This window comes from Eufriesea mexicana, unplaced genomic scaffold (assembly GCF_001483705.2).
Source record: "Eufriesea mexicana isolate 0111107269 unplaced genomic scaffold, ASM148370v2 scaffold124, whole genome shotgun sequence".
Lineage (NCBI taxonomy): Eukaryota > Metazoa > Arthropoda > Insecta > Hymenoptera > Apidae > Eufriesea > Eufriesea mexicana.
This window is the reverse complement of record NW_016908357.1, coordinates 4,200,383-4,223,170: the sequence shown is the minus strand read 5'-3', so window position 1 is coordinate 4,223,170 and position 22,788 is coordinate 4,200,383. Positions and strand designations below refer to the sequence as shown.

The window sequence follows — 22,788 nt, the reverse complement described above, 5'->3', positions numbered from 1 at the left end:
AAAGCGATAGAACAGGGAGAGGGGGAGAGAGAGAGAGAGAGAGAGAGAGAGCTAGAGATGAGGAGGAGAAAAAGGAGAAAGAAGAGCAAGCAGAGCGACGAGGGCGCGATGAATTCAGCTCTCACACCCCGAAACCGTCAACCCTTGTAAGAGGAATACGCAGCCAATTTCGTTGACTCGAAACGAGCACGGAGCTCGACGTAGCGTGAAACGCGGCCGAGCCAGGCGAAAGAAGACGCGGATGGTCGAGCATCGAGCTGAGAACGAGACGCATCCTCGCGTGCGTGCTCGATTCGCTTTCACGCCGCGCGTAATGGCGATCCACGGGCGCAAGAATTCCATGCATATCCTCTGCGAGCCGTGCACCGAGCGGTCCGAGGGGGTAGAACGACTGGAGTCTAGCCAGCCGGCGCGGCGTTAGGCTAACTAGCTCGTGGCACCCGAATGCACAAAGGCGACCGTTGGTGTGCCGTTTACACCGGATAATCCGCGCGAAATTAGGATGGTAAATTGGTTTCCGCGCTAGTAACGCGAACGAAGTCACGGTTCTGAGCAGCATCGCTTGGGGATGTCGCGAGTTACACGTCGGAAGCGGCTGACTCGATACCGGATGCCAGCCTTTGTAGATACAGCCGGAGAGGCTGGTTCAACTGGCCTGTGGGGCCGGGTAGACTGTCTCTAACCGACGGGAATATACTTGGCAAGATATAACAACGAGACGCGAAGGGTCGCTTTGTAACGTTACGGACCAAACGAGCTCTTCCCACTGAAATATTAACGTCGTCGTTGACAGTAGACGTCCGGTGACGATTCCCCGTCAACGCTGACTTTGATGTTTCCCTCCTGACCGTATTTCACACGGAGTCGTACCGACGGCTTCGGTTTAATCGCTCGCCATCGCGCCGTTTCGAGGGTAGTTACAGCTCCCACTCGATACCGTCCAAAATTCGACGGTTAATACGATTCGCGTACTCGAAAATTCCGTTCTTCCGTTACTCCGCTCGCCACAAGCACGGAAAATCAACTCCTTTATCCACTTACCGGATATTTTTCCTTCGCGTTTCCCGACGTTATTCCGAGGATCTACGGCGCATCGATCGGCGAGCGAAACCGGCACAGTGCAGGTTGAGCACCCCGAATATCGAGCACGCAGTCGGATTGCCAGGCAGGAGGCTTTCTTCCCGCAAACGTTCGAGTTAGTCGCATAGAGATGACAGCGCAAGTGTCTCGCAGGAGGATATCCTGAATTTCCAAAGGGATTCGGCTAGCCAGGAACGTCGCGTTCTAGCTGCTTCTCCGCGGAATGGTCGCCTCGATCAGGAGTGCCAGGATCGGGGTTAACTCGCGAAGGAAGATGTACAAAGCGGAGGTCACGCGTTAATGCGGTCACGTTCCGGACCGCGGCGAATGCGCGTCTCGCTTTGATCGTCTATTTCCACGGCGATTTAATCCGTTGCATTTTTAACCGTCGTCTGGCCTCGGTCGAGGAGACACGGCTGAAAGATTCATCGAAACTCGAGGCTGCTGCTCTCGCGTCTGAAAACAAACTCCTGCCAAAGGGGTGGTCGCTTTGTACCACCCCCGGCGCTCGGGAAACCGGCTCCGTTGCGACAACACGTTAAGATCTTTAGCTCTCCGGGGAGTCACGGTACGAAATTTAAGCCGAAATCGATACTCTCGAAGGCGATTCGATGATTGAACTTCGCGTTGGAGGATCGCGCGAGTCGAAAGGGAAAGCGGAGTCACCGCGAGCGAGTCGCGAGAAAGGATGCTCGAAATTTAATTCGAATCCGACCGGACTCGAGCGTCGAGGAGTCTCGAGGAATATCGCGTTGAACGAGCAATGGCGAAGAACGAGCTGGAGGGTGGAGCAACTATGGGATACAAAAATCCAGAAGAAAAGTTCGAGACCCGTTTAAACGCAGGGGGATGAAACGATCGTCGGTGCTGGGAGAACAGCCATCGGGAAGAAGCGACCTCGTAGACTGGGAGCAAACGTGGCGGATTTTGCGCGTCCACCAGTGCGTTTAGTAAGAGGAAGAAAGCGGAAGAAAAAGGACGAGCTAGAAACGTTCTAGCCGTGTTTGAGTACACCGATGGAAAAGCAAGAGCCCTTTCTCGAAAGGAAGACCCTGCGAGTACGAGTTTCCCTCGCTTATTGATTCACCGTGGAAGGGGAGAAAGAAAAAGTGGGAAAAGAAGGAAAGTACGTCCTTGCGACTCGTATCATCCTATCCACCCCATAAACGCGTGAAAACAAACGTACACGCGCAGCCACGCGATCAGCATAGTCGTGCGTGAAACGAATGCACGCAGCCTGCCAAGTTCCGGCTTCACGCACGGTAACTCCGCGAGGTGATTACAAGCTCGAGCCAACTGGATACCGTGCCAGGATCAGAAATGTTCCACGGAAGGGTGGGAACGGACAGGGCCAGCTCGTGCAAGTCGAAGATACGAGCGAAGGAATCGTCGGGACATAAGTAGGGAATTACGCGTGCCGACTGAATTACGGGCTGGCGATCGATCACGAGGCACGTCCGTGCAAAAGGCACGACTTCCGAAAGCCAAGTCACCGGGTAAATTTATCGACGAGCGATCCTTGAAAAATAAAGACAGCCCAGTTTTTGCTCGAAATGACAGGTATCCTGAACGGGAAAAGCTTTTTATCGATCTCGTTGTTAGCTATTGTCGAGACATCGCGGAGAGGCTCTTGGATCGTTCCGTTCGATCGGCGCCAAATCGATGCTTGTCCCTCTAAATTCGATCGACCGAGTATCGAATTTCCTCCGGATATTCGAGTTTCAATTTTATTTCCATTTAGACTCCTGTTTCGGAATTTTTGATCCAATTAAGCCGATCGAGTTTGAATCTTACGTTTGTCGGAAATTTTATCAGCTTTCAACGAAGGAATAACTCTGTTAGTCGAAAAGGACATGACTATTAATAGGGATTGGCGTTATTACAGGGAAATCTTGGTCGGTGAACCGCAGTGTCGCGTTACCGTGAATGTCGACGCGATTAAAGATAGAGGAGCGTTGAAGGGACGAATGAAAAATCCAATCGTTCGCGTATAAGTAATTTCATCCGCGAGGAACGTGTCCGGTGTCTTGAACGATTCCGCCGATAAAGGTATTCGTTGATCGTACCGAAGGAGCGTACATCGGACTACGATCTCTTAAAATTAATGGCAAGTGCGTTTCGCGGGTTTCTCTATGGCGACACGGCAACGGTTTTGTCGAAGGAAACTCGATATCGGCGATTCAGGGCGTCGATATCGCGGAATCGGTATAACTGGACCTGCTATTGTCACACTACTCTCGGTATATTCCACCGGGACGCATTCGAGCGACGATATTGACACGACGCACTCACGTCATCCCATAATTGCACGAAATATGGCATCGTTCCGACGAGTAATTATCCTTCCAGCCGGTTAATAGAAACTTTCCACGTTTTGCAACATCCCACCGAATTTCGCCACCCGTTTGGCCCCCTGCGTACGCGTTCGCGCGAAACTTAATATTTTATTAAATTTCGCACGGAATCGAAGCGAAAACGTTGCTGTCGTTTCCTTGTTAATTAGAACATCGAATAATCGTAGCCGTTGAATCGTTTAATCGCCGGACGTTGAACCAATCGTTGATGACCATCGGGAAGAATCGTGACAGAGAATCACACTTCGAGGCTCTAATGGAAAGCGTAACCGTGACACGCTACGAGAAACAAAACAACAAAAAAAAAAAAAGGAAAAACAGGAAAAAAAGAAACAAGGAGAGAAAAAAAGGGGAATATAATGTTTCAGTTGTCGTTCTTTGTTCCGGGTTGAAAATAAAAGGAAACAATTGCGCGCCGTTCTCCCTGACGTGCATATTCACGGTGGTGCTCTGTCGCGCGTCTTTCATCCGTGAAACACCTTTGACATTTTTATTTCGAACATTACGGATTTTTATGAAATCGTAATTTCGAGGGTTTATTCGATTCACTCGCGTATGCACGCTTGAATAAAAGTTTCTCCGTAAAACAGGTTGAAAGAATAAATTCCAGACTCGATGGATGGGGTAAGGAAGTGGCGGGAATAAAAATAGAATTGGAATCTCCGTTTCTAGTCACGCTTTATTTCGTATCCTTTGTCAACCGTGTTTTTTCTAAATTGAACTATTTTAACGTCACACACGCACGAACGCACACGCGGGGGCGCGCGGGTATATAACTCTATTATGCATCGTTAGTTTCCCGTTCCTGCTCTTGATCTGTTTTTAAAGTAATATCGTTCGGTTACGAATCTCGCGAATATCGTCGCACGAGCAAACACGATCGGTCGTGGCTCATCGAAATTCAGCGGATACGTATCGCGGAAATTTTAACGACGATAACGATGAGAGTCGTCTTACTCACGAATTCTGGCGGGATAGTAGGTGGGCGAATACGTGGAATTGGAAACGCAGTCGCCGTTTCTGATTACGATCGCGAATCGAGAATATACCGTCGTCGTGGCCCGTATCATCGACCTTTCGCTCTTCCTTTTCCATTCCGATTCCCGCTTTTTCTCCTTCTTTCCCTTTTTCTTATTTTTCGCGTCTCCTTCCCTCTCTCTTGCCCCTCTTCCCCTTTTTGGCTCGATTATTTCATTCGATGTTCCCGATTCGTACATCGGCGTAGCTCAAGTGTGTCGACTACACGCGGATCGTTGTCACGCTAAATGCAACGCGCACGCGAGGCGGAACAGGATTGCAGCCGTGTTGGACGTAGGCGCGACATTGTTCCGCGAATTCGCAGTTAGCTTCTAATGCCTTCGATGAAACGATTAATCGCCGGCAGAGACGACGTTACCTCCCGCTCGATTAAAAATTCTCCATCCATCGGGATCACCCGTGTCTTGCATTCCGCTCCGCGATTCTTCCTTCCCCGTTTCAATTCGCGCTCCCCGATGTCGAACGTTCGCGTGCAACGGCAATTTGTTAAACGACCGAGGGAGTCGTATCGGGCGCGCATTTTACGCGATCAAATATTTAGGATATGAAATTGAGCCTGAAATTTGTATTCTAATTAATTGTTCCCGGACTGCCCGTTGCGATGTATCGATTTAATATGCATGAGTTTTCGAATTTCATGGAATAAAAAAGCAAAGTGGGAAAGGTATCGCTCGTAAATTCGCGTGTCTAGATTACAGAAAGAACGGAACAATTACAAAAATACCGAAGCAATTTCGTTCGGTTTTTGCACGGATTTGCGTAGGTAATGCGAATGGGTCGTATCTATGGAAATATTGAAACGTAGCTCCCTAGCGAAGCAACCGCGCGAGGCGCGCGGTCTGCCTAATAACGGGCAATACTACTGCCGCGAGAATGTAACTCGCCGTTGGGTCCGTAATAATTTCCCTTACCTTTCGCTTCGTCCCAGTGGCATTGCGAAATCTAACGAATTTACGTTTAAAGGGTTCGAAATAAGAGAAAAGGTTCGGGAGAAGGTGAACGCATCGTTGATTATACTACTCGCGAGAATCCGTAAGGTACGAACGGCGAATCTCTCGACTTTTTCTCCCCGCTTTATCTTCGCGATCGAGAGCGATTGCAAACGATAATAAGGACTCACCTGTCGACGAGGAACTCGCGATGAAGAGCGATACACGCCCGGAAGTCGTGGTTTATTTGGTCGTGGAGAACGCCATTGCCGTGGATGCAAAGGTGACGGAAGGAGAAGTTGAACCCATAAGAGAGGGAGAAACCAAGCCGACCCGTGGTACGAGCGTGTCTCAAAGAGAGGAGGTTCTCGATGACACGTTTGCTGGGCGAGGGTGAAAGAGCCCTGGAGTCTCTTCCGTTCGAGGCGGCACGCGGAAATGGATCCTGATCAAAATGCATCAGTCTGCTTTTTCTGGTATCTGTGCGATCGAGAGGAAGAGCGAGAGGAAGAGTAGAATCGCCGTACTACGAGTCTAGGATAAGGTGAAAGGGTGGAAGGAGTGGGTGGTTGAAATGGAGAGGAGAGGTAGCGGGACGAAATGGAAAGGCGAAGATCGGGAGTTGCGGATCTCGAAGTGTACCAGGCGACAATGGGGTCCGAGGTGAAAACTGGCAATTCCTCAGCTCGACGAGAGGCCGAAGAAAATGGAGAAACTATTTTCAGCGCTGGAACTTCCGCTATTGTTGCACGCTCGGTGCACAATGCAACCCCCTTGGTCGCTTCATCGGCGAACGCCGCGGCGTGTTCGTTGCGGCGAAATCGGTAAAATAATTCTATACGTTAACAGGGGTGGGATTTTTCTTTTATTCTCTTCCTCTTTTCCACGCGTTCGCGCCATTGTCGGTGATGATATACGGCGGTGTCTTGAAAAATTTTGGAAAATTGTTTGCCATCGGACGATATATCTCGGCGGGTTTATCCCTCTCGTGGACAGTTGAATCGAGAGCGCGGAGTAATAAAATCATCGATACGTATTCGAGCCCGTGAAAGAACGTGTTTGCATATAAATAGTCTTCCTCGTTCGCTGTCTTCGTTGTTGGCGAGGCGGAGGGTAGGCTTTATAACTGTCCATTGTTCGGCTGTCGATAGTTGGTGGCACGAAACGCGGCTAAAAAATATAGAGTAATAGGAAGATTCGCCTTTCCGTTGTCGGACGATTTAGATTATCCGGCGGGGTGTTTCGTAATATCGCGATATCGCCGGACGAAAATCTACCGCGACGTAACTCCATCGATGAAAAATCCACCGGACAGCGTATCGTTGCGCGTAAATCTTCCGTGACAGTGCGACTTACGGTCCAACACACGGACAAATTGTCACGACTTAATTGCGGCATGCTCGTATATTGCGGCGGGACACGAAAAACGTACAGGCGTGTGTCTCTCGGCGGCGTAATGCTTCGTGCAAGAACGGTGATTTCGATCGACGTAACCCGACCGTGCTGTATCCGTGTATCTCGAACATCGTCTGATATATTTTCCGCGGTTACGAAACAATTAAGGCACTAGGTAGCCGCTTGGCCGTTAAAAAATTACCCCCGCAGGTATATTTATCAGTGTTTCGGGTAAGGGTGAAAAATATTTACCACGGGAAATAAAGAAAACGGAGAGAGGAGGAGAAAAATTGCGCGATTAAAGCCGAGTTTAGAGGAAAACAGACGACGACGGATTAGAGTTGGCTCGACGAGGTCTCCTTCTCGATTCGGCGTATTTCAGAATTTCCGTCAGCCCGCATTTACCTCGTCTTCGATCCCCGGCAATTCACTCGATCGTGTCAAAATCGCATAAGAGGCGTGCACACGCATAACGTGTAGGAGGTGACGCAGCGCGCCCCTCAGCAAGATAGATTCGTTTCAACGTGCACCGGTGTCAAACTATAGCGAGCGTGTACCCGTGTCACGGCATTTGGCAATTATCTTGCCTCGTACCGGTATACTGCGTACATACATTATGCCCCGGGGTTACTCGCGCGAAACTCTCGTGCGAGCGATAATCTAGGAGCGAGTATAAGCGACAAACAGGGACGCAGATGTACTTCCTCTGCACGACGATAGTAGCCACGCAATCGCGTAACCCCGTGTTCTTTTCCAGTTTTCTTGCGAAATTCCCGCGCTGATTGCACTTCACGCTCGATCGATCCTTCAAAATTACTCGAGTCGCGAGTTTTAAACCTTCCCGGCTGACATACCACCGACGATAAATCCCGCCGCGACTAATCCCGTATTATCCGTGGCAAGATTGATCCGTCAGGGGCGTGACAATGGTAACCGGAGCCGGGAAATTAATATTTATATCCGTTTGATGACTTTTTAATCGAGTCGCGCGAACGAATTTCCGCTAGACACGGGATCCGTTGAAAAGTTTCGCGCGTTAACCACGATTATCGGGTAGATTAAGCTCGCGAGAGGAGAGAAATCGAGGCTTTCCTACTTACCTCTTGACGCTTTCGTGGCAGAACTCGTTCGATGTCGTTAACAAGCCTGGCAAGAGGCGTTCTCTCTCGTCAAAGAAGTCGCGTAGTGCGCCGTCACGCTGCCGGTGGCCACTTAAACGCGTGGTTTCCACACAGGAATCCGAGAATCCCTTCTAATTAGCACCTTGGCCGGGTTTTACGGCCGCAGCAGTGGCAAAGAAAATATTTCTCGCGCGGAGGACGAGAAGAACGCTACTCGGAAAAGGGGACCAGCGCCGAGGAATATGTTAGTATCCGCCTCAGCACGCGCGGAAGCCGCAATCGTGGTTGTTTCGAAGGCTCGCTCGAACGCGTATACGGCCCTGAAGACGACCACGAATCCACGCATTCGAGCATATTTCGTGGAAATACCTTGCGTGGGATCACTGTGCATCGTGAGCCATTAACGAACGATAGTATCGGCCGATTATACTCGTTACGAGCTTTCTCGCTTCCTCATTATCGCGGTTTCATCTATGGCCTGACCGGCATCGGTCGAGACCGAACTCGATGCATTAATTATCGTTCTTTCGCATAATTTAAAGGACGAATCGTTGGACCGGTGGCGGGTGTGCGTTCGGTGTTTACCGCTGCCCGGGGGTTGAAATCGAATTCGCGCGGAGAAGGGACAGGGCGAAAGTTGATTGGAAAGTTGTTCCGAGAGAAATTCCAGCGCGGAAAAATAGTCGGTGGGAATTGTAAACGTTGGAAACGAGCCGGGACGGCCACCGGGTTGGTGGATATTCCTTTAAGCTTCGCTCGGCCAGTGGCGGATGATTCGAAAGATCAAGTGGTTCTGCGTTTAAAAAGCTGGCAGCGATAGGCCGAGGAGGATCAACGCGGAAAAGGAGGAGCCCGTATGGTCTCGATTGAAATTACGACCCACCCTTAAAGTCTTCTCTCTCGCTTATTATCGTTCTTGAATTTGGGAGCCGCGAGTTTCATTAACGCGCAACGACGCGATTGGGAAAAGAATAGACGGATGACCGTGTGATTCTGTCCGAAAGGGGGCACGTTTCGCGCTTGCTTTGTTTCAGCCACTTAGTTTCCATCTGCGACGCAAGAACTCGACGCCGCATTCAACGAATCGCTCGTTTAATTCGTCGAGTAATTGAGATAGCTGTAAGGACGATGTTGATCCCATTGTTCGCGCGGAATTGTTTATCGAACGGAATAACGTTCGTCGCGACGTGTTCCGGAAGAATTAAAGAAAGAAGCGACCGTCTCGCTGGCGGCAAGAGTTATGAATCCAGCAATTAAACGTTCATTCGAGACCGACGTTTTGCTGCGGGTCTTATTTCGTCCGCCCGAATGCAGTTTCCCCGGCGTTATTTACATGCAAATAAAACCTTAATTCGGATAAATATTTATCAAAACAGTTGCCCTTGGTGATGGACGCTGTCCATCCTTGTCCGTGGAAAAGGTTTGACTATCGGCATAGGAACTATATATATATATATATATATCGTCCAACAACGAATTAATTAGGAAAGAAATATACACGCGTATGTGGGAAAAAAATACAGAAACTCTGAAATATATTCAAAAATAAAAAGACAGGAACATTTTACCCTTTGTCCGTGGATGAGTATGTCTCATTAATGTACGGAATCTCGGCACGCCTGGATAGCCAGGCAGCAAACGCGATTTAATTAAGATACGAACAATCTGGGTCGAAGGAGGCGGCCCAGGATCGATGGAAATATCGGAAAATATGAGGATTATGCCGGGACCTGGCTCCGTCATCGTCTATAATTCCGTGCCATTAGCTGTAGCAGCCGTTACTGGCACCGCATAATAATAACTGACATTCTTAAGATCGCGATGCAAATACCGTTGGCCATAATTAAACGCGGCCACGTCGGGCGTAGCCATGGCCGAGGAGCCGGCAAAGAAAACGTGTTCGCGTCTCCGATGTTCCGGTCAACCGGATGGAAATTGCGAGGAGCCCTTCTCGAACCTTTAATCATGGCGAACGCGTTCGCCGACGGCAACCGTGGAATGCTCGCGGTGTAAAAGAGCTGAATATCGTAATAAAGGCTGCAGAGGGAGGGGCAGAGATAGGGAAATAAAGAGAGAGAGAGAAAGAGCGAGAGAATGACAGAGCTAAAGAAAGCTAAAGGAAGAACAGGATGAACAAGAGGAGGAGAAGGATGATACGAAGAGGAAAAAGGAGGGAAAAAGAAAGGCTAGAGGAAAAACGAAACAAGGATAAATTCATCGCGGATGAAACTGCCCGCAGTGAATGCGTAATGCCGTGTTTTATAAACCCTTTAATTGCCACATTCGGACACGTACATCCGGTGTAACAGCGTATGCTTTATTCACGCAGACGTATCCGCTGTCACGTTCCCGGAGGCGTGTAAAATTGCGATGATTAAAATGTACTTGCGCGTCGTGCACCAGCCTGCACACACGCCCCGCGCTACCGTTTTTCTTTCTCCGGCCATCTTTTTCCGTTCCTCTGGCCCCCTTTGTCCTTCTATCTTGTTCTTTTTCATTAATCTGGAAAGAACGTTGTACGCGCCGGAGATAACGAACGCCGCGGATTTTTCAGAATTTGTTTAATGAAATTCCCGGAAAGTAAATTTCGCTTCGTGCCCCGTTATTCCCTCTTCTTGATTAAAAATCGCTATGCTCGCGGGGCTATTGTCTCGCACGGTGTGCTTAAGAATCGAATACAGATATCAGCGTGCCATGAGCGAAAAAACGAACACGAACGGTCGTTACGGATGGAACGGGGTTGAATTAATTAACCCACGTTAGACGCGTAAAACTGTCAAAAGGATGTCCGAAAATTTGATCAGCGTGACGGCTCGCGCTCGATTTGAGGGCGACGAAAGGGACCGAGTCGGGAGGACTGTTCGAAATGAATCTGTTAATTAGCGCGAATCGACGTTCGGGCCAGGGTAAATGAACCAGCGAGAGACAGAGAAGATAGCAGCGAAGACAAGTTACCGCGATAATTTGCCACGTTATACGTATATCTAATTCCGTTGGTTGTTGCAGTCGGTGCCATGTACGTGTGCATGCTGTACGCCATCCTGTTCCTGAAGCTATGGTCGTACGTGCAAGTGAACATGTGGTGTCGGCTAAGCAGTCGAAGAAAGGCAGCAAGCAAGGGCAGGATGCGACGGCAATCTCTGTCGTACAATAATCTGCAGTGTAAGTAGACGATGTTCCCGTAATTCCTGCGCCACTCCGTATTTTCCGGCGCAGTTTCCCGTTTTTCCCATCGTATTTCCGCGGCCAGTTTTATACCACCTTGCGGTACCGTAATAACGCCGCGTCATCCGTTTATTTCTATCGACCATGTCAATTTATCGCTGCGGACGAAACGGCAAACGTTATTCCGGAATGCGTGCTACACGCGTCCGGCATTTTCGATAACAACTATTACGCATTCCCTTTACATCGTTCCGTGCTTTCGCGCAACACCCTCTAATTTTACGCGAATACCAGCCGAAAAACGTCGGCCATCGGACGTGTACACGGTGTGCGCGTGGATTTTTGGTCGACCGCCTCTGTGACGCGGCTCGCAGGAAAATGCTTGTTACAAGTTTTTGGACGACTGGTTAAATCCCGTGTACAACGAGAATATACACGCTCCGCGACCAGAGGCGGGCTTCGCTTCCGTCGTAAGCGAAATTAATTAAAGGAACGCGTCGCGCGAGAGGGCGGAAGGGCGCGAAGAATTTTTGTTACCCCTGCTGCAATTTATTCGCCGATATCGAGTTCGTATTTCCCTCTAGATCGTTTCTTTCCCGTTTTTCCATATCCCCGATGCTTGCCGAGTTCAAAGTCCACGATTTACCCGGCTAGCCAGCGAGATGAACCGCAAATATTCTCCGCCGGCGATAGACTGCGACACGCATACGTTATCCGCCGCGTACGCGCGTCTTTTGAACCCGGTAATCCGGTCCTCTGTGTCGGAGAGGTATTTGTTCGCTTCTGAAGGCGCATACACGATGTCGCGGCTGGCCACGACGCGTGTGCACATACCTGGCACGCACACAGCGGCTCCGGTGGAAGAGGCGAATAATTTCCACCCAATTTAAACTCTCGATCAGACTCGCCTCTGTTTCCGGCTATCGGTCGGTTAGGTGGTGGTATATCGATTATTCAGGTCCGACAAAGTCAAATTATACGAGCGACCTTTCCCCAATAAACTCACCGCATGGAATATTAACCCACCCCCGTCAGCCTCGTACGTCGCGTTCTCCTTTCGTTTCGCCTTCCCTTCTGTCTCTCTATCTCGCCGTCTGAGGGGAGAAATGTAGCGCCACGAGGACCTCGTGTATCATTCTGACACGTTATGGCCCTCTTTCGTGCAGTGGAAATCTGTTGTACGACACTTCCGGTTCCTCGGAGTCGCTGTAAAGAGGCCTCGAGGGTCGCAGAAGCCACTTGGAAAAAATCAATCCGTGAAAATCACTCGGTTTCCGTTCCACGAAGCCGCCTTCTTCCCATACGCCGGGACCGCGTTCGTTGCCGCTTTTCGTTATCGTCGCGGGATCTCGTTTCTTTCGTTCTCCATTCCGAGAATAACGTCCCTTGCTCGGTAAATACGCGATTACTCCAACTCTGCGAATTTTACCATCGTTCCACCATCGTACCACCATCGTACTTTTCGTCGTTCGCGTTCCCTCTTCGAGCCAGTTGGCTCCGCGAATATACCGTATTCGCGAGAACGCGATGGTCCGCTCCAAGCTCGATTAATCGAACGTTTCGACGGGCATCTGATATTCCCATTTGCAAATTCGATTCGAGTCCATTTCACGGCACACTCTCTGCCCATTTCCCGAGTTCTCGTTCACGGTCGAGCGTCGTTAATCAATGCCGAGATAATGCGAAAGACATAATGGTGGACTCATGCGAACGGTGCCTCGCGGAGGTGATACCTGTACCGGAAGTGCGCGGGGCAGATGTCGAGGAACCACACCGATTTCACACCTCGGGGCACGGTCGCTTTGCTTCCCTATTTATTCGTCGTCTAGTGGAGAACTAGAATTGCCCGAGAATAATCAGATGACTGTTAATTCCCCCCTCGAGCGGCGTCGCTCCTCGATCGCGCATATTAACAGCAGGCGAGATGTAAAAAGTGCCGCGGGCTAATATGATTATCGAAATTCGATGGGACGCCTCGGTTGCGGCTGGCAAAGTGCTCACGCGTGCTCCGGATCGATTCTCTTGATCGATTCGTACGGAGTCGCTCGATCGACGAATGCACCCTAGCCGCAGAGCTACGAACGCGTATATAATCCTCTCTCTGTACCTCGTGCCGTGTAATTTTCGTCCCCTGCTCTCCCCGCTCGTGCAGCGGGCCGAGGCGCGCCGTATTATTGCGTCGCATAATGACGACGTTGACTTTTGCCCGCTGCCGTAACGTGGCCGCGTCTACGCGATTTTCGCCGAGGCTTTTTCCGCTCTTCGCGTGCCGGATCGATCGGCGAAATCGAGTTGGTCGATCGCTAGTTCGCTTCGCTTTCGATAAGCAATCTCCTTTAACGTTTCTCTTATCCGGACTGCAGCGAGAAAGTCCTTTTCGCGGCGCAGACACGCGCAAACAGAGCGTGGCCGGTGGCGGAGTAAAAATAAGGCAGAAACGGTCCAGTCATGGGGGCCAGACCTGCTTCGTGGCCGTGCTTTCGCGTGCCACGCCGCCATTCCGGTCAATGGGTTCCCGGTGAACGTCCCGGAGTTTCCTAAGGAAGCGCCTTTTTTCCTCACATTGCCGGGACTATGTAGACGGCGGTGTCGCGTGGCTATTGTTTCGACAGAATTTTGGGAATTATTACGGGCGACGTGATTAATAATGTATGAATTCCGGGGAGATTTATGGCTAGTATTAATTTCCCAGGGATTTTGGCCTCGTAGCGTGACGCTTCTTACATTTCGGTGACAGTTTTTTGAATTAATATTCCGATCCTCCCGATCCTCCTCTTTTCGCCCAAATTACCCAAGTGTTCTCGCGATGGAATATTTCGAGCGTCGATTATTACTTAGGATTTTATGGGAACGTGGCTCGAACGAAGATTTCGGTTTAATCGAACGCGAGTATGCACATATCCGATGGGTGAACGATTTCGTTCAGTAGCACGAAGCTCGTTCGTAATAATCAGCGGAACGAAAGGTTGCGAAATTCTTTGGGAAATAAAAAGTCGACTGTTTAATGATGATCCTTTACTTTCGCCTAACGAGGAACACGAACATTCGGATTTAATTATTTCAGCATACACGACATTTTGTTCTTTTCTATCGGCGCTACGTTATTCTACGTTCCGATAACTCGTTTATTAAAATATGCTGCAATCTTGACCATTGGCATTAACGGTGGTAATACGAAATTCCAAATCCAACGCGATGGTACGCGTATCTTCTCGATATTCGTATATGAACGAATAATGAACAACTTATAGAATAGTAAACCTGTATTCCTTCCGCGGAGCGTCTTAACACCTGTCACGTTCCCCGTTTTGATTCCGTTTACAATCCGTCACGCGGCACTCGCGTTTCCCAGTTACTCAAGATCGTTTCCCAGTTTCTCAAAATCGCCATCACTTACGGTTTTAAATACTTACGCGACATTAAACGCGCTGTCGTATATCACGCGTCGAGAGGAGAGAGTCGTTTAATGCCACCGACGGACGAATTTCCTCTAATTTATTACTCCGTTGACGTCCAACCATTCATGCCGCGAGCTCGCGAAGCACCTACGCGTCTGAAATCTTCTTACGAGCCGGTATCACGAGCTTCGCAGCACTCGCAACAGCCACGAGCCCGACGAGTTCGCACCTCTCTGTCCCTACTATCTAGGGGTATCTTAGAGACTGCTGCTACGAAATCGAGCAGGCTTTCGCTCGTGACAGAAAGCGCTATTTTTTCCAATTTCCTTTAAAGGAGAAAGGGGAAGGAGTGGAGTTAATCGATTTGTTCCGTGAATGGCTCAAATAGTTTCGGTCCCCGACGCAATTTTCTCGTCCCGCTTTGTTCATCGATACGGCCGATCTATGGATTCCGCGAATATCGCGTCAAAACGATCCCCGTTAGGATAGACGATTGGCAGAAAACCGTCGAAGAACGAGGCAGCGCGTTGTCGAGGAGAACGGCAAAGGAAAAAGAAGGTGAACGATCGAACGGAAGGATGGCAAAGCGAACGAGAAATCTCACAAATTAAGCTTGAGCGGTACAAGAGACGAAGCTTTCCGACCGATAGGATTGGCTGCAATCTTCGACAAGGCAATCCGGCGGACTCGTAAATTTCCTGGAACAGTGCGAACCGAGCCTAACAGACCCCGACTGTCTCGATACCAGTTGGCCACAATTTCCCGACGACATGGAGATCTAATTCTAGAAATTTATTTGCCCGATAAACTGAAGGTGTTTTCAGGCGGATCCTCGAAACGCTAGTGATTCATTAGCCGATGGATGCTTTCCAATCCATGCACGTCGTTTGCAGAACATTTTCTTTCGAAAATTCCCGGCCGTGGTCGTCGTACTTTCCGACGAGTCGGCACTGCTTTCGCGAATTATTGCACCCCGAGTCGTATGGTAATTAGGGGACAAAGTGTCGCGTAGAAGACGATTATCGCTCGTGATAAATTCCAAAGTTGCCGAAAGTTCAATGGCAACTTTTGATTCCTCCCGGTTATTATTTTCGGATATCGGTCAGCAAAGCGATTTATCTATCCGTCGACGCTCGGCCAAAGTTACGAAAATGAACGAGAAAAGAATTTCGAAATTTAACGAGGATATCGGCTAGATATGCGTCTTTCCTCGACTATACACGGGACGATTCGAGATCAATCAGCGAAATTCGACGACCAAAGCAATCGAACCGGGTGCAAAATGGCGCGTATTAAAAATTCCAATCGCGTCTGTGCGGCGGCATTGCTCGCGTGGAATCCTCGCGATATCTCACGGATTATCGCGCGCTTCGGTTGATCATCGCGCGGCATCGTATTAACTCGAACAACGCCCCAGACGAAACAGGAAATTCCGTGCTCTGTACGGTATTGAGTACCAAGCAGGCCAGGCCCGGGGGAAAAACGGGGAAAAAAGGGGGAAAAAAAAACACGACGGAGAATAAATGAAGCAGCTATGAGACCCGTTGTTCGGAGAGATAGAGCGAGAGAGAGAGAGAGTGAGAGAGAGAGAGAGAAGGATGGTCGGATCGGGGAAACTCGTCGACGCGGCGTAGCGTGGCGAACGAAAAAGAGGCATGAATTTAATTTGGACGAATTCTTCGGCACTTATTACCAGAGGGCTCGCGGCCCATGAAACGTCGCTCGGCGTCGCTCGAACGTCCGTCGTCGAGACGCTGACGACAACGACGGTACTCGCGAGAGTCGCGTCGATTTCCACGCCGCTTGCAAACAGCAGCCTCGGACACGGAGCGCGTAGCGCCGATCCGAATCGGTCCGATCGGCCCGATCCAACGACGACCCTCGCGGTAACAGCCGGCGCGTAACTGAGCTTATTTGAATTCCAGATTGGATTATCCGTCGGATTTGGATAAATGAGGGGATTCTATCAGTTAGCTATTCGCGCTGGCAGGGGATTAGGCGCATAGACGAGAATCGGTCTCGTTTCGAGTCGACCTCCACCGAGGGAAACTTGCGCGTCCACCTACGCGAAATTTTCACCCCCTTCTCCAACCACGAGATCCCTCCGTCGTTGAAATCGCTTAATAACGATCGCTACGCGCCCGCTCGGCAATCCGAATTCGCGACGGGATCGAAGTTTAAATACTTGCCGGTTTTTCTTGCCAAGATTAAACTACACGGCCCATCCCGACTCTTCCCTTGGGGTAGCTCGCAATGATTCTCGAGCACGGCGAAGTAACTTCCCGGGTACCTTTTCATCAAACTCCCCGTCGAGCTTTCACTTTTCTTCTTTTTCCTTTTCTTCCCTCCACCCGTCCTTTTTCCCTCGATTTTTGTTTTTACCCCTTTTTTGGCCCGCTTGCAAGCACGAGCCCGGTCCAAGGGTTCGCGAAATTCCTGTTGCTCGCCAGCCGTGGCGTGTGATTCATCGCCGTAATCTGTTTTTTCTCCCTCTAGTCTAACGCGGATACGATTCGTTGTTGCAGCTTCCAGCATGAAGCAGAACGGCGAGGAGGTCGACGACTCGAAGCACGAAGTAGACGGGGCTGGCACGGCCTTGGTGCAATATCCGGACAACTTGAATCTCCGCGATCTTTACTACTACATCCTGGCGCCTACCCTCTGCTACGAGCTGAATTTCCCCAGAACACAAAGGATTCGGAAAAGGTAAATAGTCAGCCGGGGAATCCTCCTCTTCCCCCTTTTTTACCTCTATAAACGAAACCGTCGATCGATATTTTTTTTATCCGGTATTCGAGTACTTTACGGTCCCACGTTCGGTGAAATCGTCAAAGACATCCCGCAAATAACGCCGACGGGAAACCGAAACATGTTTCAGAGGCTTTAGCGTCATTGGATATTCCGCTTCGGACATGCGCCTTCTATGAAACGTCCACCGACGCTATGGTCCAATATCGTGACCTTCCTCCCGTCTCTCGAATCCGAATTAATTTGATCCTCGGTTTGCTAACAACGAAATTTCCCCTCTTCTCTCAACGCTACTCTTTGCTTCGCGATCCTTTCGCAGAGTCGATTTCGATCGTCGCGAGCAATCGAAAAAATGGACGTCGCGTGTAGTTATTCGAAACTTCGAATTTTTCACCGCGCTTTTGAAGGGACAGTCGAGGTATTCGAAGTTAACTCGGTGTTTAATCTATCCGACACGGTGTACGCATTTGTCCACGCGTGTATCCAGTGATCGTGGTTGGGTCTCCGTGACTGGCCGAAAAAGTTTCCCTTTTTCGTCGGTCTCGATGGCGCGTACTTCCTTTGCCGAGTAAAGGAACGAAAGGGAAGAAGGCAAAGTTGGCGAGCGGAAATGTTCGCGAAATTAGATTTAAGTGGGCTATTGTTGGGAAAATAGAGAGCGGGTACGTTTGGATGGACTCGCCGGGTGATGTATTCCTTTCCGTGCTTCCGGCCTCGTACTTCCGATTGTATCCGGAATCCCGGAGATTTTCGTGGAACACTTTCCTCCGTCTGTACGGACGTATTTCGACGATGCATACAGCCGGTTCGGTCGGGCGGAGTGCATCGGGAAAAGAGAAGTCTGGCTGGCCGACATTTCTTGCCACCGGCAGTTGTTGGCCCACGAAAATCCCCGGGACGAATTGCGATGGGGAAAGAAACGTCATATCGCGTGATTCCCTTCTCGAGTCATATTTTTGGATTTCCCGGCGAGCGTGGCGAATTTTTCGGTACGTGCGCGGAGTGTGCATGATAAGAGAAATGTAACCAACGTGGCTAATGTATTATTTGCAGAAAAGTCGCGACGTAGTCTAAAAAGACGTAGTTGACTCTGTTTGACTAACGTGCAGTGGAAATGGGTCATGCTTTCACGGAACTAGAATCTCGCTACATTTTGTGCCGGAACTAAAGCGATACATTTAAATGAGGAGTGGGGGGTTAGGGAGATTTTTGTTCCGCTCGCTCGCTTTCAACGTGTCCGTAATTACGTAACGCGGGGAACCGCTTCGTTTATCTGCGCAGATTTCTGATTAAACGAATCCTGGAGGTGGTGGTCGGCTGCCAAGTGGTCATGTCGCTGTTCCAGCAATGGATGATCCCGTGTGTGAAGAACTCGCTGGTACCGTTCAGCGTAAGTGTCTCATCTGGTCTTACATCGTTACCTCGTTACGAATCCCCCATGTGCAACACGCCGGATGAAAAATCTCGTTACGGGGTGTCGGACCTCGAACCCCCGTCTCGAGCCCCGTACATCGTGGAAAACAATTTTCCATTTTTCCCGTCCGTTCTCCTCCGTGAAGCATCGAGCGGTTGGTAGCACGGTGGTATCGCGACGCCGTGCATCACTCGTTTATCCCTTTTATTCTCGACCGATATAAATAATAATCTATCGCCCGATACATCGACGTGTATCGCGGACGTTATTAAAGGCGGCTAATTATTTATAGCAACGGTCGTAAATAAGTCTAGTAGGAAACTAGCCACCGGAAGCGAAATGGCTCCTAAGATAGAGAGAGCGGATGAACGGAAGTGTAATTTGGTTTCGGCAAATAGGTACGATCAATCTTTCTCGTAATTCCCAGACTGCTGGCTACGATACGCACAAATATATGGTCGGCCGACCCCAACCTGTTCCCGTCCAGCCTCTCGCGCCCCGTCACGTCCGGAAAATCCTCCTGCACCCCATGGTAATGATGCGTTTCTACGCACGCCGCACGATAATGGCCCCGACGACCCATCAGTTTTTATCTCGCCCCGCTAAGCGGTCCCCTCGTCCCCTTTCTTCTGGTTATATTTGACAGGCCGGATCATTTGTTAGGAAACATGGCAGCGGTGCCTCGAGTTACGCGAAAATCCCCGAAGAAATTGCGCGTGTTTCCGCTCCTGTACCGCGACACGACTCCAACGACGTAATCAAGCCGGAGCTGTATATATCGCGGATAAGCTTGCCGGACAATTTGGACGGAATGCAACTCGGAGAATACCGTGATTATATCTCTTATTATTCACCGGCACAATGCCGGGTGGAGGATAACGTCGGTGGTGGGTCGAGACGATAAAGTTGAACGTACAACGACATTGACGGACGACGCTGTTCGATAATTGAGCCAGTCTTTCATAATTCCGTGGTGTATTTTCGGTTTGGAATTCGTGGAGAGCGTAGGAACGGGGGACGGAACTTGAGATGGCGAGCTCGCAATTAAGCTCGTTCATTCCCGTCGATGGGTCGATTTACTTGTTGCCCGGTTATTCGTTATCGAATCGTGCCGTGTCTCGGCATTTTATTCGTTATTTACAGCCGTCGAATCGAATCGTTGCATTGTCAAAAAGAGTCGAAAGGGAAGAATTACGTCGCTCAGTGGGGAATTTCGTCGAAAGGCTGGCCAAAATACGAACGCGTCTTTCGATTTGTACAAAAATTCCTATCATTGGATCATGGATGGTCTGTACGTCGGTAATCGATTATTACATTTCGAAATTTCATGCGGCGTTTGATAGACGAAAACGTGGCAAAACGCAGTTTTACGCTTGAAAAATTGAATTTTGGCTAGAATTTCAGCGAAATTTCCCACCGTGCGTCGTGTTCATGCGTCACGGCGACACGCGCGCGCGATTTAGCGAAGAGGACGAGCGCGCGGTCGTAATGTCGCGGAATTATTTTTCATCTGGCATCGGGCCGACGCGAAACGGCCACCGCGATAAAGACAACGACGATCTCGTGCTTGTAACGAGTCCACGGCAATTTCGCGAGCACGTGGAATTAGCGTAGCACGAGAGGCAATTGCGCGGGGATACGACACGGGGCACCGGCGAATACCGTACCCGTGTTGCCGCCATTATTCCCTGATTTTCTCTTCTTCACCTTCCTTTTTTTTATACCTGATTCATTCGCATCGTTTTCCCCGTTTCTTTTTATTTCCATCCTCTTCTCCCTCGTTTCTTTCACTGCTCCTCTTGATCCTCCATGGCCGCGTAACTCTTTGCCTCTCTTGTTAGCGGTTGAATCACAGACTTTCCAGTTCATTTCACGGCCAGAGAAGTACCGAGGGTAATTAACAATCTGACGTTTATTCATTTAATCCCGTGACATTGATTGAAAAAATTCCACCACCCTGCGGTTTTGATTGTTCGTTAACGAGGGGATGAATAGTTTCGCTGTCAGTGTGCATCGGTGGCAGAAATTTCCCGCGCGTGTTCGCCAGCTTCGTGGATTTAAATGGATCCTTTTACGCGGACAGTTTTAACCACGGCTGATCCGCGCCGGACATCCGCGGTTTACCAGCTATATCCATAGATGGCCGTATAATGTAGTCGGCTGCAATCCGTGCACCGCCATTGTGAAACGTTGGGAATTTCGGCGAAACCTTTGTTTCGAATGGCTCGTCACAACGCGTGTGTCTTTCTTCTGCGTAAAGTTGGCCAAAGTCTGGAATTTCGGACGGGAGAAGTACGCGGTAACGGGAGCTAGTGGATCGAGCGACGCGTGGTCAGACGCGAAAGAATTTTATATTTCTAATATCTTTCCCGTTATCCTCTCGTTGGAAGGGGGTGCAAAATTCGAAACCGGTTAAAGCAGAAGTTTGTTCTATCGTCGTTCTTCCATAATTCACGTGGCTCGCCGAGAAAAATGTATTCTATATGCCGCGTCGTACATCTTTTACGAGTTCGAAAATTGAGATATTACCATGGAGAACTACCACTTGCGAGACACTTTGAGGCAAACCCGGTATCCTAGGCCATCGCGCTAAAGAACTGAAACTTCTCCTTAATGTACTCTTTTGGTCGCTTTATGCGCGTAACAAAAGACAATATCGAGATAACGAGTAACCGTTTGGCGATGGCGGAACCGCGAGGGGCGTGGCGTCGGTTGGCAAAAACGAAAGACGAAGAGGGACGGGCGAGCGTAATTACAATGCGACGAGCAGCGGGTGCAGTTATCAATTCTCGTGGATGCCCGCGATTCATTGGCGGCCGCGCGCGCGGTGAAAAGCAATATCCACGAAATCGATTTCTTCTCGTTGCCTCTCGGTGTCAAGCTTCTCGCGACAGTGATAGACCATCGCGAAGTAGATCGAAAGACGGAGACATTTTCCCCTGCCAGCTGGTCGGCCGATCAGCGACGTGACTGTCGTCTCTGCCATCGTGATTCGCAATTATCGAATCCAATTTGTCCGCCAGAAAGGCAGGCGAGATGGCCAGGGTGAAAGAAAGGGTGGGAAAAGGTTGGAAAAAGGGGTGGGTATGGGTAGCGATCGAAGATAGAGAAAATGACGAGGCGGACGACGTGGAAATGGATAGAGAAAGAGCTTGCCACCCCGGAATTAACTCTCGTGCACCCTGCACGGTAATTACTTGCAGTTGGATCGATATCGCCGGTTCGCGATTCCTTTACAGGCTGGAACAACGGGACTGAGAACAATATCTGCTTGGTCCGATCGTTGCACCAAGATTTAACTGTTTCCAATTCTGTTTCTCTTTCCATCCTCGATGTCGCGTTCTACACCGGGTTCCGGGATCTTACGGTTAGAGGGAATTTCCAACGATTTACCGACGGCAATTTGTCCGCGATTGAAAATCGTGTACCGATGGAGGACCGTCTGTTCGCGAACGACGCGAAATCTCTTCCAGCGAGGTGAACGCCACCGCCGCCGCCACTTAGCCTGATCTGCCCGATTCGTGGCGTTATGGAAACGCTTAATAATCCGTCCGGGAGCAGGTCGAGGAACAGGAAGGGGGCCGTTGGAAAAGCACCGAGGGGATGAGAAACTGGCGAGAACTATCTAATCGCGGGTGCACAAGTTTTGACTGGCTGTCTTGGCCCAGGGGCGACTCTTGTTGTTACCAAGTTCTACGACCAAGTGTCCGGCCATGGTTGTTCAAGGATGTGCTTCCCTTTAGGGTGTGTTTCGTATTTTTGCGCTGGCTACACATCGCGTTATTGCTACTTCTTGCGAGTATTGCATTTCGCGTTAATCTCGACGTTGATATCTTTTTTTATTTTCGCTTTGGATGTAATAGTTTAAATTTTCGTTAATTTCCTTAATCCCTCGAAGACCGTACTCGCGTTAACGCGGTCTCCATTTTACGCGAAATTTTCTTTGTCCCGTGTCAACGAGGTCTTGCTTTGTCCTCGGCGTTTATACAAAATCGCGTACACTCGTGTTTTCTAGAATACCAATTTGGGCATCGCGATTATTTACTAAGCGGACAGTAGGAAATGTTGGGAATTTTTTACCGATTTTCGTAGAGCCACTCGGTCCTCGAGGGGTTAATACCATATCCCGCGAGGTTTCCGTAATAA

The 22,788-nt window shown here is 49.7% G+C and overlaps 1 protein-coding gene across 2 annotated transcripts in view; it reads left to right on the top strand.

Moving 5' to 3' along the window:
• mdy (diacylglycerol O-acyltransferase) overlaps positions 1–22,788 on the top strand; it is a 95,122-nt gene that overhangs the window by 51,444 nt on the left and 20,890 nt on the right. For both annotated transcript variants that reach the window (XM_017911346.1, XM_017911347.1), the window contains exons 6-8: positions 10,924–11,079; positions 17,006–17,186; positions 18,510–18,618. In XM_017911346.1, coding sequence (XP_017766835.1) covers positions 10,924–11,079; positions 17,006–17,186; positions 18,510–18,618 — 446 coding nt within the window. The remainder of the gene's footprint in view (positions 1–10,923; positions 11,080–17,005; positions 17,187–18,509; positions 18,619–22,788) is intronic.